The 17,998-nt window shown below is 39.1% G+C and overlaps 1 protein-coding gene across 1 annotated transcript in view; it reads left to right on the top strand.

Moving 5' to 3' along the window:
- Rbl1 (RB transcriptional corepressor like 1) overlaps positions 1 to 17,998 on the top strand; it is a 54,129-nt gene that overhangs the window by 12,388 nt on the left and 23,743 nt on the right. The window contains exons 7-15 of the mRNA XM_090352315.1: positions 1,513 to 1,562; positions 2,836 to 3,010; positions 4,376 to 4,542; positions 6,463 to 6,575; positions 8,528 to 8,631; positions 11,056 to 11,193; positions 13,360 to 13,524; positions 14,950 to 15,082; positions 16,894 to 17,157. Coding sequence (XP_090208441.1) covers positions 1,513 to 1,562; positions 2,836 to 3,010; positions 4,376 to 4,542; positions 6,463 to 6,575; positions 8,528 to 8,631; positions 11,056 to 11,193; positions 13,360 to 13,524; positions 14,950 to 15,082; positions 16,894 to 17,157 — 1,309 coding nt within the window. The remainder of the gene's footprint in view (positions 1 to 1,512; positions 1,563 to 2,835; positions 3,011 to 4,375; positions 4,543 to 6,462; positions 6,576 to 8,527; positions 8,632 to 11,055; positions 11,194 to 13,359; positions 13,525 to 14,949; positions 15,083 to 16,893; positions 17,158 to 17,998) is intronic.

Raw genomic sequence — 17,998 nt, 5'->3', positions numbered from 1 at the left:
GTACTGAGGAATCGAATCCGGGTCTTTGTGCATGCTAGGCAAGCACTCTACCACTAGGCCAAACTCCCCGCTTAAGAACTAAAAGCTTTTTAAGGTCAGGAATTGTGGCAAAATACTGGGTTGAAATTTCTTTTCTTTTTTATGGGTCATGGGGCTTGAACTTTGGGCCTGGGCACTGTTCCCGAGCTCTTCAGCTCAAGGCTACTGTTCTACCCCTTGAGCCACAGCGCCAGTTCCTGGGTTGAAATTTCTACAATTAACTATTGTTAAGCTAAATGATGGCCATTACTTTTGGGAGGGGAGACATGCGTCCATTCATGGATGTTCATCCTGACCCTAAGACTTGAGTTTTTAAACCTCTTATAGTAAATGTATATATAATGTGACACACAGAAAATAGTAATAACAATGTAGTTTCTCACAAGCAGGAAGATCCTGCATTTCCTTTTTAGAATCTTTAACTTTCCTGAAACATTTAATTTAAATTTTCTTCTCAGTCCAGTGTTTAATAATGAGAAGCTGTCATCAAAATCACATAGAAAATTTCTTAAATTCCCTAAGTTCTTCAGGTTCATCCATCTATATCCTCTGAGTGATTTTGTCACTAAAATCTGAAAGACTGTAGACTAACTTCAAAGAAGTTTCAGAACTTGATTTTTGGACTCAGATGTAGCTTAGTGGTAGAACTCTTTTCAAACATTTATGAACTCATGGGTTTGATCCCCAGAGATGAAGAAAAATAATCTCTAAACAAAAATCCTTGACCTATGTCTGTTTCGGGCACAGTACTGGAGGTAGATAACAAATGACTTGTGTGTGTATATGTGTGTTCACATGCATGTCTGCTTGTGCGTGTGTGCATACCAACTTAGGGCTTGAATTTAGGACCTAGATGCTTTCCCTTTAAACCTTGGTCCTCAGGTCTCAGCCTCCTAAGTAGCTAAGATCACTCTGAGCTGTAGGTGCCCAGCATCACTTGACTTTAAATTTAATGTTTTATTTGCATACTTAACAGGTTTTACTGTTTATAGTTGTTCTCTGTGTTATATCTGTGAAAATTTAAAGAAATATTTTTGCCTGTGTTGATAGGTTTTTGGCAGTACTGGGATTTGAGCTCAGTGTCCTACATATGCCAGGCAAGCATTCCACCACTTGAGTCACATCCCTAACCCTTTTGCTTTGATCATTTTTCAGACAAGATCAGGCATGTTCAGGGTGGTTTGGCCATAGACTTTGATCATTTTTCAGATAGGGTCTTACTTTTCTTACCGTGGCAGGCGTACATCCTCCAATTTTACACTTCCTGCCCTGGGTGACAGGCCTGCTATTACTGTACTTAGCATTTTTTCACTAAGATGAGTTTCTTGCTAATTATTTTGTTGTCCTTAAATGGTGATCCTCCTAATCTCATCTCCTGAGTAGCTAAGATTACAAGTGTGAACCATCACCCCCAGCTATAATATGTTTAATTACATCATAATTAGTTTAGTTATATATTTTTTTTCTTTCCAGATTTTGAAAGGAGAATGCCTCCTAGACCTTTCCACTTTTACTGATAATAGGTAAGTATCTTAAGTTTTAAGCAGTGATGGTGTCTGGCATATCATAGATTGCTGGTAATGACTATTGAAATTTCTTCTTCCTTTCTTTCTTTTTTTTTTTTTTTAAGTCCTGTAGCTTGAAATCAGAGCCTGAGCACTGTACTTGGACACTTTTTACTCAATGCTAGCTCTCTGCCACTTGAGCCTTAGTGACACTTTCTGGCATTTTCTGTGCGTGTGGTGCCAAGGCACTGAACCTGGGTCTTTGTGCATGCAAGGCAAGCACTCTCCCACTAGGCCAAACTCCCAGCTCTGAAATTTCTTAAGTGAAGATAACTCTTCTAAATTCAAATTCACTCTCCTGGGCTGGGAGTGTGGCCTACTGGTAGAGGGCTTGCCCAGCATACATGAAGCCCTAGGTTCAATTTCTTAGTACCACATAAACAGAAAAGGCTGAAAGTCACTGTGACTCAAGTGGTAGGGTACTGGTTTTCAGCAAAAGAAGCTCAAGGATAGTCCCCAAGTCCTGAGTTCAAGCCCTAGGACTGGCACCAAAAAAGAAAAATAAATAAATTATTTGGGATAGAAATATGGTTCAAGTAGTAGAGAACCTGCCTAGCTCTGAGTTCATACCACCTAAAGAAATAAATAAGGATATAAAGCTTTTAGCATTTAGAATAGCTGTAATCTCCTGAAAAACTCAAATGAGCCCAATGACTTCTATATCTGATTTTATGTTTCCCACAAATCAAATGTGTTATGAACTGAGGGCCCCATGCTTGCTTAGCAGGTGCTTTACCATTTGAGCTACACCCCTAACTTCTTTCAGTTTATTTTTCAGGTAAGGCATCACTTTTGCCAAAGGGTCCTCCCTGGACTTTAGTCTTCCTACTTTCTCCTACTGCATAGCCCACCTTTTTTGTTGAGATATATTCTTAGTAACTTTGTGCAGGATAGCCTCAAACCTTCATTTTTGCCTCCCAAGCAGCTAGGATTAAATACAGGAGACATGCCTAGATTTATGTTTTTTTTTTCCTGAATTAGTTTCATGTGGTTTTTAGATTAGATACTCTTTTAAATCGCTTTTCAAGCAATTTGTTGTTGTGTTTGTAAATAGGAAGGATATCTGTAATTAGATAGGAAGCTCTAATACTATAAATGGGCAAAATTAATAGAAGTAGGCAGTCACAAGTTTCCCTTTGCTATGTACTATTAAATCTATCTGCAAGCTAAGATAAATCTTTGTTTTAAAACTTTGTTTTACTCAAGGAGCTTAAAATAACTTTCTTTGCAGCAAAGCTGTGAACAAGGAATATGAAGAATATGTTCTAACTGTTGGTGATTTTGATGAGAGGATCTTTTTGGGAGCAGACGCAGAAGAGGAAATTGGAACACCTCGAAAACTTCCTGTTGACACCCCATTAGCACAAACTAATGTGGAGTATAACCTTCAACAACACTTCGAAAAAGTAATATAACCTACCCTGGCCTCAGTCTTGAATGATGCTTGTCTTTTTCTGTGTGATTCTACTAACAGCAGAGGCAACTTTCAAGTTAAATCTTGAGTTTCTTCTACTAATTCATAGTTCCCATGAAAGCTTTAAAAGGTAATTTTTGAAAATTGTGGCATTTATTCTTGATGTTAATCATTAGGATACATTTTTCCAGCATACCTGGTTTTATCATTACAATATATATCTGCATTTTTTTGTGTGTTGCTTCACTGTAGCCTCTCTTATGCTGCTTGAAATATAGTTTGCTTTCCTACTTATGAAACAATCTAAGCTCTTCCTTGATTTCAACTAGATAACTCTATACTTGATTGTTGATCTACATGTCCTTGTTGTAGAAAGCCTAAAGTAGACACCTGATTTAGCCCAAGCTTTGCCATTATCTTTGTTAGCTTAAAAGAAGTAATTTACTTCTCTGTATCTGTCTTTTTTTTCTTTTTCTTTGGTCACTTCTGGGGCCTCATGCATGTTAGCCACCCGGGCCTGGCGTTTTTATTTTTCTTTTGTTTCTGAGAGCGGGTCTCCCATACTTCCCCCCCAGGTAGTCTCAAACTTGTTATTCTCCTGCCTGAGCTTGTGAAGCCCTTTGATTTTTGTTTTTGTTTGTTTTAGTGAAAGGATTAGGGCTTTTTCACTCACTACTGGCATTCTGCTACTTGAATCATACCTGCATTTCTGGCTTTTTGCTAGTAGATAATTTCAGATTTGTCTGCCCAGATGGGTTTACACTGAAATCCTCAGATCTCAGGATCCTGAGTAGTTAGGTTCAGCGTAATTTTCTGTAATTTTCTTTCCTTTTTTTTTTTTGTCGGTTGTGAGACTAAACTCTGGGCCTGGGCATTACCCCTAAGCTCTTCAGCTCAAGGCTACCACCCTACCCATTGAGCCACAGCACCACTTCCAGTTTTCTGTTGATTAATTGGAGATAAGAATCTCATGGACATTTTAGTGCCTGGATTGGCTTTGAACCATGATCCTCAGATCTCAGCCTTCTGAGTAGCTAGGATTTCAGGTGTGAGCCACTGCGCCCACCTATACCTGTTTCTTAATAGGTAAAAATTAAAGTGGGTATGCTTTATATTTCAGATGCGTTTTCAAAGAACAAAATGAGGTTATATTAAATACAAAGCATTTTGGAAAAGCATTATTCAAATATGCAGAAGTTACTAGCATAATAGTGCTTAAAAAATTGGTGGATGACCTGGAAAAGACATAAAGAAATTCATGTCTAAATGAGTATAGAAGATGGTATATGTGCTAAATTAAATGTATTTTAAGGGGGAATATCACTTTTCAGTCTCACAGATTTTTCTTCTCTGACAGAAAAGATCATTTGCACCTTCTACTCCGCTGACAGGACGGAAATATTTACGAGAGAAAGAAGCGGCTATTACTCCTGTGGCTTCAGCTACCCAGAGTGTGAGTCGCTTACAGAGTATTGTGGCTGGACTGAAAAACGCACCTAGTGAACAACTTACAAGTATTTTTGAGTAAGTATAATACAGTGATTTTTTTTTTCTAAATGTCTTTGAATTACATTCTTTCATTTTCAGTATAGATAAAATGTTTGAGATTGTGAATATGCATCTGTCAAGCTAAATGGTATCATTTCAGTCATTATGAAGTCATTATACATGTTGACCTAGAACCACATAAAAATACCCATTAAAATTATATGTCAGGGCTGGGAGTTTGGCTTAGTGATAGAGTGCTTGCCTACCATACGTGAAGACCTGGGTTCGATTCCTTGGTGCCACTTACAGAGAAAAAGCCAAAGGGGTGCTGTGGTTCAGGTGGTAAAGCTCTAGCCTTGAGAAAGCCTAAGGACAGTGTTCAGGCCCTGAGTTCAAGCAGATCTTAAAATTTATTTTGTTCAGATATTCTGGTAATTATTCCTGAGTTATGCATTTTTTTCTTTTTCAAATAACTAAATAGGTTAAATGCCTAAGAAAGGGGAGATTGAGTATGTATTGGTAGTATGGCTAATTAAAAGGAATTTAATGTAAATTTTTTTTAGAGATACGTTTGTGACAATGTGGTAGTACAAGCCTGTTATCCCAGCATTCTGGAAGCTGAGGCAGGAGGCTTGCAAGTTCAGAGATAGCCTGGATTATATACCAGGAGGGAAGGAGGGAGTGAGGAAAGGAAGGAAGGAGGGAAGGCGAGAGAGCAAGAGCCAGATGCTGATCATTCATACATATCACACAATATGTGAAAATAACAAAAAAATACATTAAAAAGCCAGGTATAGTGGTATATACCTATAATTCTAGCACTTGGGAAATAGGCAGTAGAATATTGAGTTTAAGGAAATTTGGGCTACTTGACAAGTTCAAGATGAACCTGGCATGCATAATGAAGACCTTGTTACCCCCCAAAATGTACTTGGACATCACTGACTCACACCGATAATCCAAGTTCTTTGGGAGGTTTAGAATGGAAGAAACAAGTGCTGTAGCTCAAGTGGTAGAGCACTAGCCTTGAGCTGAAGAGCTCAGGGATAGCGCCCAGGCCTAGAGTTCAAGCCCCACGACCGACAAAAAAATAAAAAATAAAAAAAAAAATGGAAGAAATAAAGTTCAGAGCCAGTCAAGATAGAAAAGTCCAGGAAACACTATCTTATCTGAACCAAGGGAAACTGGAAGCACTGACATTTGTCTGTCATCCCAGCAACACCAGGAAGTCTATAACATAAAGAACTTTGGTCTCTAGGCGTGTGCCTGAACAGTAAGCAGAAGCCGGTCAAAAATAAATGGAAAGCATAGAGTGAAATCTACCTCAAAATAACCAGAGGAAAAAGAGACTAAAAGGCCTGTCTGGGCAAGGGAGAGTACTAGAGCACTTACACAGTAAGGGTGAGGCTCTTAAGTTCAGACTCCAGAAGCACTAAAAATAAAAAAAGCAATAGCAATCTATTATCCCTGGAACTAGACACTCCTAGAAGAAAATATGAAGAGAATACTTTGTGACATTGGAATTCCACCAAAAGCACAAGTAACAAATGCAAACTTTATCAAATTTAAAATTTTATTTAGCAAAGGTAACAAAGTACAAAGGAAAGTAGGATAGGGTCTCATGAACTTTCCTGCCTAGGCTACCTTTGAACATCGATCCCCAGATCTCAGCCTCCTGAATAGTAGGTAAGATTACAGGCATGAGCCACCAGCACCCTGCTTTATCTTTCTTTTGTATATGTAGAGCTATGTCACATTTGTAGATACATAGCTGAAAGAAGAACCTTGGAAACTAAAAACCAAATTAATTCTAAGATTTGATTTTTGAGTTAGCATCTTGCCATGTAGCCCAGGCTGATCTCAAGCTCATAGGCTCCTTGTCCTAGGCTTGAAAGAAGAAATGTTAGTAGTCTAGGCTTTTTTCCTTCATAATTAGGTTCCTCTTGTGCTTTGTAGATCTTGTATGCGGAATCCTATGAAAAATATTATGAAGATAGTGAAAGAAATAGGAGAGACTTTCTGCCAACACTATACTCAATCAACCGATGATCAACCAGGATCTCACATAGGTAAGAATAAAAAAACCTTAAGTTGATTTTGGGCTGGGAATTTCGCCTAGTGTAGAGTGCTTGCCTAGCATACACAAAGATCTAGGTTCGATTCCTCGATACCACATACACAGAAAGTTGGAAATGGTGCTGTAACTCAAGTGGTAGAGCATTAACCTTGTGGAAAGCCCAAGGACAAGTGCTTAGGCCCTGAGTTCAGGCTCTAGGACTGGCAAAAAACAAACAAAAACTAAAGTTGAGACAACATTAAAAGTAGGTAGATATGAAGGTGCTGTGGCTCGTGTTTATAATCCTAGTTACTCGGGAGGGAAAGATTTCTAAGGCCTTTTTGTCAGCCTGGGCTAAGTGTTAGTAAGATCTCATCTCAACAAAAAGCTGGGCATGGTGTTGCATATCTGTCATCCCAGCTTGTGAGAAGCATAAGTAGAGGGTTCATTATCTGTACTTTCCTTGGCAAAAAACTATAAACCCTACCAAAAAAAAAAAAAACAAAAAACAAAACAAAAAACTAAAGCAAAAGGGCTAAGAGTGTGATTCAAATGATAGAGTACCTACCTGGCCTAGCAAGTGGGAGTCCTTGAGTTCAAACCCTAGTGTTATGCCCAGCGTTCAATATCCCCCTGAAAGACCACCAGAGACCACGACCAATGCAAGCAACAAAGAGCCATTTATTAGCAAGATCAAGCTTGGTCCCCCACGCCTTGGAAACCAGTGACACTTGGAGGCCCCGAGTACAGAATTAGCACAGCTTTTATAGTACAGAATAAACAAATTTTAGTTTTCATTCTTACAGCCTCATGTTATTGTTTACTCACAGGAGTTTAGTTTTAGATGTCCTTGCTAGCTGTGGAACACATCTGCTGTCCTAGAGATTCCCTTTGAATGTCCTTGCTAGCTCTCGGAGTAAATAGCTGATGGAGCATCTTGCAGTTCTCCTGAGAAGAGGCAGTTAGGGGATTTCTCAGAACTTTACAAAATGGAGGCTGTTTAAAAATAACTTTTTACTGAAGTTCATCAGACTTCAAAATTAATTTAGGCCTCACAATAGTACCACCAAAAATACTAAAAAGTCGGACACTGGTGGCTCATGCCTGTAATCCTAGCTACTCAGGTACCTGAGATGTGAGGATCTCAATTTGAAGCCAGCCCAGGCAGGAAAGTCTGTGAGATTCTTAATCTCTAATAAACTACTCAGTGAAAACTGGAAGTGGCACTGTGGTTCAACTAGAGTGTTAGCCTTGAGCAAAAAAAGTTCAGGGACAGAGCCCAGGCCCAGAGTTCATGCAAAAAACAAAACAAAACAAAAAAGTTAAGAAGAGAAACAGCTGGGCAAGTGTCTCACACCTGTAATCCTAGCTACTCAAGAGGCTGAGATCTGAGGATTGTGGTTCAGAGCCAGCCATGAGACTCTTATTTCCAATTAACCACTAGAAAACCTGCTGTGGCCTCAGGGGTAGGGCTGTACCTTTGAGCTGAAGAGCTCAGGGACAAAGCCCAGGCCCAGAGTTCAAACTCTATGACTGACCAAAAGAGAAAGAAACAAAAGCAAATACTTTAAAAAGCAAAAGATAAAATAGATAGATATCCAAGCCGGCCCAGTGGCTCACGCCTGTAATCCTTGCTACACAGGAGGCTGAGATCTGAGGATCAAGGTTCAAAGTCAGCCCAGGCATTAAAGGGTCTGAGACTCTTATCTCCAATTCTAGGAAATGGGAAGTGGGGCTTGGCTCAAGGATAGGGCAGTAGCCTTGAGCCGAAGAGCTCAGGGACATTGCCCAGGCAGAGTTCAAGCCCCATGACCCACAAAAATAAATAAATAAATAAATAAAATAGATGTCTTTTTAGTGACAATTTAGGTTTTTTTTTTCTCTGTTATTCTTACTATGCTAAGTTTCAATTTCTGTCTGTAACTAGATTTCAACAGCACATACCTTTCATTTATTTCCCTTTAGACTTTGCTGTAAATAGGCTAAAGCTGGCAGAAATTTTGTATTATAAAATGTTAGAGACTGTAATGGTTCAGGAAACACGAAGGCTTCATGGAATGGACATGTCGGTAAGTAAATCTACTCTCTTACTGGCATTGCCCCAGAGTTCTTGCCTGGAAGCAGCAGTTTGTGGCAGACTTGGGCATGATGACATTTAATTTGCTCTTGTTGGGTTCGGCATGTGCCCAAACTGGCATTGCCCTGGAGTTCTTGCCTGGAAGCAGCAGTTTGTGGCAGTCTTGGCATGATGACATTTAATTTGCTCTTGTTGGGTTCGGCATGTGCCCAAACTGGCATTGCCCTGGAGTTCTTGCCAGAAAGCAGCAGTTTGTGGCAGACTTGAGCATGATAACATTTAATTTACTCTTGTTGGGTTCGGTATGTGCCCAACTAGCAACGGCCTATACAGGTAAATTCAGTGTTCTTTCCCTTTGGGTCCTTTTTATTTATTTAGTCTTTCATTCCCAGCTAGTGAAAATGAATGTCACAGTTTCCAGCTATTAAGCTAACTTGTATCTAAGATACGTACTTATTTATACCTCCCAGATATTTTTGCATTGTAAAATGACAATAGTTGTCCTAAAAAACAAAGTTATTTTTATATCAACATTGGACAAAGCGTGACCACTGTTTCCAACAGCTAGCTAAAACAATTTTCCTCAAAGTTAAGCCTGTCTTTTGGTCTTTCACTTTCCTCCTTTTTCCACTCTTCTCCTGTGTTCATTTTTTTTTCTTTTGGCCTGTCCTGGGGCTTGAACTCAGGGCTTGACCACTGTCCTTGAACACTGTCCTTGGACTGTGTCAAGGCTAGAACTCTACCATTTGAGCCACAATACAACTTCCGGCTTTTTCTATGTATGTGGTACCAAAGAATCAAACCCAGGTCTTTGTGTATGCTAGGCAAGCACTCTACCAGTAGGCGAAACTCCCAGCCCTCCCGTGATCACTCTTGAAGTCTTCTCATCACTGTTTGCCTATCTGTTAAGAGTGTCTCTTCGTTTTCACTCTGGAAAGATGTTTTCTACTGTTGTTTTTTTTCCTTGATTTTGTCTTTAGTGGTTTAGAGGGAGGGGGGGGAGTGTGTATGCACGCACATGCACACTGGTACTAGAGATTGAACTCAGGACCTAGGCACTTTCTCTTAGCTTTTTACTCAAAGCTAGCACTTCACTTCTGGCTTTCTGCTGGTTAATTAGGAGAGTTTCAGGACTTTTCCGGCCTGGTCTGGCTTGCAATTGCAGTACTCAGCTCTCAGCTTTCTGAATAGTTAGGATTATAGGTGTAAGCCACATTTTGTGTGTGTGTGTGTGTGTGTGTGTGTGTGTGTGTGTGTGTGTGTGTGGTTTTATGTTTTATCTGCTCTTCATTCCTTCCTCTGTCTTCCCTTTGAATAATCAAAACTAGAAAGAATCTTCCTCATTTTTTTCTTTTTCGTTTACTCCTAGTTTTATGTAAAATAGAGTTTCTGTTACTTTTTTTTTTTGCCCGTCCTGGAGCTTGAACTCAGGGCCTGGGCACTGTCTTTGGGCTTTCTCAAAGCTAGAGCTCTTCTATTTGAGCCACAGTACCACTTCCAGCTTTTTCTATGTATGTGGTACTGAGCAATCGAACCCGTCTTCATACATGCAAAGCAAGCACTCTACCATTTGGCCTGCCCTCTTTTTCTCTTTGATACTGGGAAGAAGGAGGGTAACAAACTCTCTTTCTAACATGGAGAACATATATTAACTGGACTGTGAAAGAACTTGATGTTCTCTGTAAAACATATTTCTCTTTTAACAATACTGGGGTTTGAACTCAGAGTCTCATACTTTCTAGGCAGGCGTTCTACCCTTTAGCAATTCCCCTCTAACGTTTTTCTTTCTAAAAACAGATTTTGAATGAATGTTGTATTTAAAGTAAACAAGATTAGCTACAATAGGAGTGATTAAAATTAGATATACCAGGAAAACTGCTGATCTGAGAACTGGTTCTTGTATATATGTGTGAATGGTGTGTGTATGTAGTGTGTATACAGTAGTATTGAATGCAGAACATTACATGTGCTATTCAAGAGGTCTTCCACCGAGTTACTCTCCTAGCCTAAGAATTTTTCTATCTCTGTTAATCAGGCATAATAACTTCAAAAAATGATTGTCTTGGGGCCTGGAGTTTGACCTAGTGGTAGAGTGTTTGCCTAGCATGCACAAAGACCCAGGTTTGATTCCTCAGTACCGTATGCATAGAAAAGCCGGAAAAGTGGTGCTGTGGCACAAGTGGTAGAACACTAGCCTCGAGAAACCCCACGCCCTGAGTTCAAGCCCCAGGACTGGCAAAAAAAAAAAATGCTTATACAGTTTTCCTTTTTGTTTTTTTTTGTGGTAGAGTTTCCTTCTGTAGTTTTTAGATTGGCCTTAAAGTTACGATTCTCTTGCTAAGTTATAGTTGTATTTCCAGAATGTTAAAGGCTGAAATTGCCAGGCAATGTTAATTCAAACTTTCTTTTTCCTAAGGTACTTTTAGAGCAGGATGTATTCCATCGCTCCTTGATAGCTTGTTGCTTGGAAATTGTGCTGTTTGCCTACAGTTCACCTCGTACTTTTCCTTGGATTATTGAAGTTCTACATTTGCAGCCATTTTACTTCTATAAGGTAAGATACCAAAGTTCTGTATGCTGTATTTCACATAAACATTGTATTTATCTTAATGCTAAAGAAACACAGTCATGATGTCTATAAAATGTTTCTAGAGTTGTACAAATAATATATATCCCTTTTGGGTAGAGTCAAGGATTCAGAGAATATGAGGATGCCAGTAAATTAAGTAATTTCATTGTTCCATTTCTTTTTCCATTAGTAAGTTACAAGTGTCACTTGGTAATAAATATTTAAGTTTTCATATTTAAACTTAAATGTTTCAGATTTTCTGTATGCATACATGAAGATTACTATAATTTAGTTACTATTTTGTCCTCTGTTATTTTCAAGCTACTGATGTTAGAAAAATTAAGTGTTCAAACTTAAGTTTGAAGACTTAATTTTTGTATGTAAACTTAACCTGAAACAATTGTAGAAAATACATTATTGCAAAGATTCTCTCTCTCTTTCTCTTTTTGGTGGGTCAAGGGGCTTTGAACTTAGCCTGGGTGCTGTCCCTGAGCTCTTCAGCTCAAGGCTACTGCCCTACCCTTGAGCCAAGCCCTACTTTCTGTTTTCTAGAGTTTAATTGGCGATAAGAGTCTCAGGTCCTTTTGTGCCCGGGTTGGCTTTGAACCTTGATCCTCAGATCTCAGCCTCCTGAGTAGCCAGGATTATAGGCATGAACTACTGGCACGTGGCTTCAGCTACTTTTAAATAGTTATATTTCTTCTGCTCTTTTGAAAACTTGGAAAGAATAGTCTGGGAAAGGACAGTGAATTAAAAGTAAAACTAGACTACATGGGGGAAAGGAAATATTGATGGGTATGAATTTGATCAAGTACATTATGTTCATATATGGAAAGATCACAAGAAACTTCTTTGTTTGATTAATGCATGCTAATAAAGAAGGTAAAGTGGCTAGATTGGAGGCCAAAATTTTTTTTTTATTATTTCTTTAGTTTTATTTCCTTCTAGTCCTAGGGCTTAAACTCAGTGCCTGGGCACTATCCTTAGGTTTTCTCAAGGCTAGTGCTCTACCACTTGAGACTCAGCATCACGTCCAGCCTTTCCTTTTCTTTTTCTTTTTCTTTTTCTTTTTTTTGCCAGTCCTAGGGATGTAACTCAGGGCCTGAGCACTATACTTGGGCTTTCTCAAGGATAGTGCTGGTCTACCACTTCAGCCACAGCCCCACTTCCAGCTTTTTTCTATGTATATGGTACCGAGGAATCGAACCTAGGTCTTTGTGCTTGGTAGGCAAGCACTCTACCACTAGGCCAAACTCCTGGCCCCCACTTCCAGCCTTTTCTGTATATGTGGTACTAAGGAATTGAACCCAGGGCTTTGTGCATGCTGGGCAAGCACTCTACCACAAGGCCACACTCCCAGCCCTGTCCTTGTGCATTCTCAAGGCTAGTGCTCTATCGCTTGAACTACAGCACCATATCTGGCTTTTTTCTGTTCATGTGGTACTAGGGAATCAAACCCAAGGCTTCATGCATGCTAGGCTAGCACTCTACTGCTAGGTCATGCTCTCATCTCCCCAAGAGTTATTTTCTACCACAGCAGTTTCTACTTATCTTTGTACCGGTTTCATATTTAAAATTAGACACAATAAACAATTGTATTGTGTTGCACATATAAAATTCTAGGTAGCTTCTAAGGATGCACAGGCAAGAGGATTATAAATTCAAGGTTAGCTCAGGCAAAGTTAGTGAGATCTCATCTCAAAAAAGAAGGGCTGAGGAAGTAACTCAAGTAATAGATCCCTGGCTTCAATCCCCAGTACCATAAATAACAAAAGCAACAGAAATGTATAGGAAATTTTTATTGAAAGCTTTGAGACTAGGAGTTTGGCTTTGTGGTAGAGTGCTTGCCTAGCATGCACAAAGACCTGGGTTCGATTCCTCGGTACCACATACATAAAAATAAAAGCCGGAAGTGGTGCTGAGGCTCAAGTGGTAGAGTTCTAGCCTTCAGAAAATCCAAGGACAAGGCTCAGGCCCTGAGCTTAAGCCCAGGACTGACCAAAAAAAAAAAAGATTTGAAAGCTTCTTTATAAGTTAAAAGATGGTGTTGTTTCTGGGTGTAAGGCTAGAACCAGTCGTCATATTTGTAAGGCCAGATTGGAACTGATGATGTGAAACTACCCTTACCTTCTCAGCTTTCCTCCTTTCCAGGTTATTGAGGTGGTGATCCGTTCAGAGGAAGGGCTCTCCAGGGACATGGTAAAACACCTGAACAGCATTGAAGAGCAGATTTTGGAGAGTTTAGCATGGGGTCATAATTCTACACTGTGGGAGGCTCTTCAGTTGTCTTCAGACAAAGTTCCTACTTGTGAAGAAGTGAGTTGTGGCAAGGCTAAGTATCCCATCATTTTTAAAATAGGAGTTTCTTTAAGATATATTTTGTATACCATGTAATTTGCTCACTAAAAGTGTTTTTTAGTATGTAGATATGTGTAGTCAATGCAGTCAGTTTTAAAATATATTTATACCTCAGTAAGAAATACCCCTTAGCTAGTACTTCCTTGTCCCTAATCCTGAGCAACCACTAATTGATTTTCTGTCAGTATAGGTTTGCATATTGTGGACTTTTTGTACAAATGGAATCATATATATCTGTGGTTCTTGATTTTTTTCACTTAGCATAATTGTTTTAGTTCATCCCATGTTACAGTAGGTATTAGTCTTTCACCTCCTTGTGTTGCCAAATAATACTCCATTTATGAACATACTATTTTTTGTGTGTATGTCCAGGTCCCCGGGCTTGAACTTAGGGCCTGGGCACTGTATTCATATGATTTTTTTTTTCCCTCAAGGTTAGTGCTCTACCTCTTGAGCCATAGCTCTACTGCTTCCTATTTTGGGAGGATGGGGGTGTAGTTAATTATAAATAAAAGTCTCATGGAGTTTTCTGCCTGAGCTGGCTACAAACATGATCCTCAGATCTCAGCTTCCTGTGCAGCTAAGATTATAGGCTTGAGTCTGGTGCCTGGCAGTATACTACCTCTTATCCATTTTTCAGCAGATAAATGGTTTATTTTTGCCTTTTGGCTAATACAAATGATGTTGCTGTGAACATTCATATGCAAGGAGGTATGAAGATATTTTCATTTTTCCTGCATATACATGTACAGTGAGAATTGCTGGCTCATTTGGTAACTGATTTGTAAGCTTTTAGTAAATGTCAGCTAGCTGACACTTAGCTTTTTCTGCTCAAGGCTGCTTTTCTACCACTTGACCCATAGCTTCACTTCTGGTCTTTTGGTGATTAACTGGAGATGAGTCTCATAGACTTTGCTGCTTGGGCTGGCTTTGAGCCTTGATCCTCATATCTTAGCTTCCTGAGTAGCTAAGAATTACAGGTGTGAGCATCCAGTGCCTAGCTAATGTAATTTGGTTTTTTTTTTTTTTTTAAGTTGCAATTATAGTATTTGGGCTTTTAGAAAGATAATATGACTTTTGCTCCATGCTAGTGTGAAACTATTTAAATATAGTAAAACCTACTTTTTCATGACTGGGTTCATTCATATAAAGTGTTTTTGTTTCCTTTTTTTTTTTTTTGCCAGTCTTGGGGCTTGAACTCAGGGCCTGAGCACTGTCCTTGGGCTTTGTCAAGGCTAGAGCGCTACCACTTGAGCCTTAGCACCACTTCCAGCTTTTTCTATGTATGTGGTGCCAAGGAATCGAACCCGAGTCTTTGTACATGCTAGACAAACACTCTACCATTAGGCCAACACCCCCGCCCCGTGTTTTTGTTTTTTATAGGTTATATTCCCAAATAACTTTGAAATAGGAAATGGTGGAAATGTACAGATGCATCTCCCTATGATACCCATGTCTCCTATCATGCATCCAAGAGTCAAGGAAGTTCGGACTGACAGTGGAAGCCTTCGAAAGGGTAGGTTTAACCTTGGCAAAACAGTGAAACAATAACAAAGTCATTCTCAGAGAAAATATCAAGTCAATATATCATTAAGAGATCTAATTTCTTCATAAAGATTTGAGAAAAAACTTAATGCTTAGATCTTCTCTGGCATATTATATACTTAGTATGTATTAAAGTAAAAGGATTTTTTTTGGCGGGGGGGGAGTCGTGAGGCTTGAATTCGGCCTGGGCTGTCCCTGAACTCTTCAGTTCAAGACTACCACCCTACCCCTTGGCCTGGGCGTTGTCCCTGCGCTTTTCAGGTCAAGGCTACCGCCTTACGGTTGAGCGGCTGAGCGGTTGAGCGTAGCCCCACTTCCCATTTTCTTTTCTTTACTTTTCTTTTTTTTTTTTTTTGCTAGGTTGCAGGCTTGAACTTAGGGCCTGAGCACTGTCCTTGGTCTTTTCTCAAGGTTAGCACTCTGCCACTTGAGCCACTTCACCACTTCCAGTTTTTTCTATGTAGGTGGAACCAAAGAATTGAACCCCGGTCCTCTTGCATGCTCGGCAAGCACTCTACCACTAGGCTAAACTCCTGGCCCCCACTTCCCATTTTCTAGAGGTTAATTAGAGATAAAGAGTCTCAGGTCCTTTTGTGCCTGGGCTCGCTTTGAACCTTGATCCTCAGATCTCAGCCCTACTGTGTAGCTAGTATTACAGGCATGAGCCACTACACAGCCAAAGTAAAAGGATTTCTAGTCTGATTTTCTAATATAATTTGTGTGTGTGTGTGTGTGTGTGCACGCGTGTGTCTGCGTGTTTTGTGTGTGCACACCTGCCCTGTGGCAGGAGCTCAGTGCCTAGGTGCTGTCCCTGAGCTTTTGTGCTCTTAACTAGCCCTCTACCACTTGAGCCATAACTTCATTTCTGGCCTTTTGGTGGTTAATTGAAGATAAGTTTCATAGACTTTACTACTTGGGCTGGCTTTGAACCTTGATCCTCATATCTCAGCCTCCTGAATAGCTAGAATTATATGTGTAAGCCATCTGTAATTGTGCCTAGCTAAGGTAATTTATTTTTTTGAATATTTTTTATTAAAGAATGTATTAACATTGATTTTTACATCATTTCAAATGACATGTTTAACAAACAAGTATTCAAGAAGGGAATCTCTATAAACAATCACTGGCACTTAGATTTTAGAACATAATCAAAATTAGGCTGAGGGTTTGTGTGTCATAGATACATATTAATCTATGTAATAAAACATCATGTCTATAGAGTCATAAATTTATATGTCTATGTAGTTGTGTTTATATTTCCAGTACCATGTCCATAGCATTGGGTATGCAACTATTGAGTCTTTGTTCTTATACTGTTTGGAGGTAATTTATTTTTTAAGTTGCAAAGTCAATTATTATGGAAATAGTAGTTGGACTTTTGCTCCATGCTATTGTTAAACTATTTAAAATAAACTAATACTTTTCCAGATACATAAGTATATTCTTCTTTGGATAGGATAAGATGCTATTAGTAAGATTGAGATATAGAAGGTAGATAGACTACTTGAGTTTAACAGGCACTTCATTCTTCCTCTTCTACTTTGTTCTTACTATGGGACTCCTGAATAGGCAAACCTTCAAGAAATCAGAAAAATGAACTATCAATTTTTTTGTTATTGTAATGCTATATTTCATGCCTGTCTCAATAAATAAACTTGATATTCTATAAAGGCAGAAGCCATGTTAGTTAGACTATCATCCCTAATGCCTAATTTATAAATAAGTAAAACTGCTTATTTTGGAATATATACCAAACTTGTCCATTTATTTTCTCTTTATTAGACACGCAGCCATTGTCTCCAATTTCTGTACATGAACGCTACAGTTCTCCTGCTGCAGGGAGTGCCAAGAGAAGACTTTTTAGAGATGACCCCCCCAAGGAAATGCTTGTGGATAAGATTATAGCAGAAGGAACAAAACTGAAAATCGCTCCTTCAAATATTACTGCTGAAAACATTTCAGTTTCACCTGGGCAAACTCTTCTAACGATGACCACAACTACAGTAACAGGGTCACAAGGACATAAAGTTACAATTCCAATGCATGGTAACCTTATTATACTTATTTCATCTATATTTTTTTAAATGTATTGTTGTCAGTCATAGGGCTTGAACTCTGGGCCTGGGTGATGTTCCTAAGTTCTTCAGCACAAGGCTAGCATTCTACCACTTTGAGCCATAGTACCACTTCCATTTTTCTGGTGGTTAATTGCAGATAAGAGTCTCATGGATTTTCGTGCCAGGTTGGCTTTAAACTGTGATTCTCAGATCCCATTTTCCTGAGTAGCTAGGATTACAGGTGTGAGCCACTGGTGTCCAGCTCTCTCTCTCTTTCCCCCTCTCTCTCCCTCTCTCTCCCTCTCTCTCTCTCTCTCTCTCTCTCTCTCTCTCTCTCTCTCTCTCTCTCTCTCTCTCTCTCTCTCTCTCTCTTTTTGAAATAGATTTAAAAATGGAATAAATGTCATATTGAATTGGTTCATAGTCTTCTGTTCAATAATTTTGTATTTTTTCTGGATCCCAAACCTTCCTTGTTAATAGACTTGATGTTTTAGAGCAGTTTAAAGTTTACAGCAATATTGAAAGTAAGATACAAAGATTGCTGGACACCCTGCCCCCCTCCCAACACCCCAGCGTCACTAGTCATCATCTTTGCCTTTTTTTTCATCATCTCTTATTCTCAAGTGGTATAATTTGTGTACCTACATCAATATTCACTGCCCAAAGCCTATAACATACAATAATTGCTGTTATACACTGAACATTTTGACAATGTATGATGACATCTATCATTATAGTATCATACATAGTAAACTGAAAAATCCTTCATGCTTCATCTTTAGTTTTGTTATGAACCTAAACTGTTTCATAAATTTTCATATTTTTCGAGT

Source organism: Megascapheus bottae, chromosome 18, assembly GCF_031878675.1.
Source record: "Megascapheus bottae isolate mThoBot1 chromosome 18, mThoBot2.hap1, whole genome shotgun sequence".
NCBI classification, from domain to species: Eukaryota; Metazoa; Chordata; class Mammalia; order Rodentia; family Geomyidae; genus Megascapheus; species Megascapheus bottae.
The sequence above is the reverse complement of the archived record's forward strand: the minus strand, read 5'-3'. Positions and strand labels throughout refer to the sequence as shown.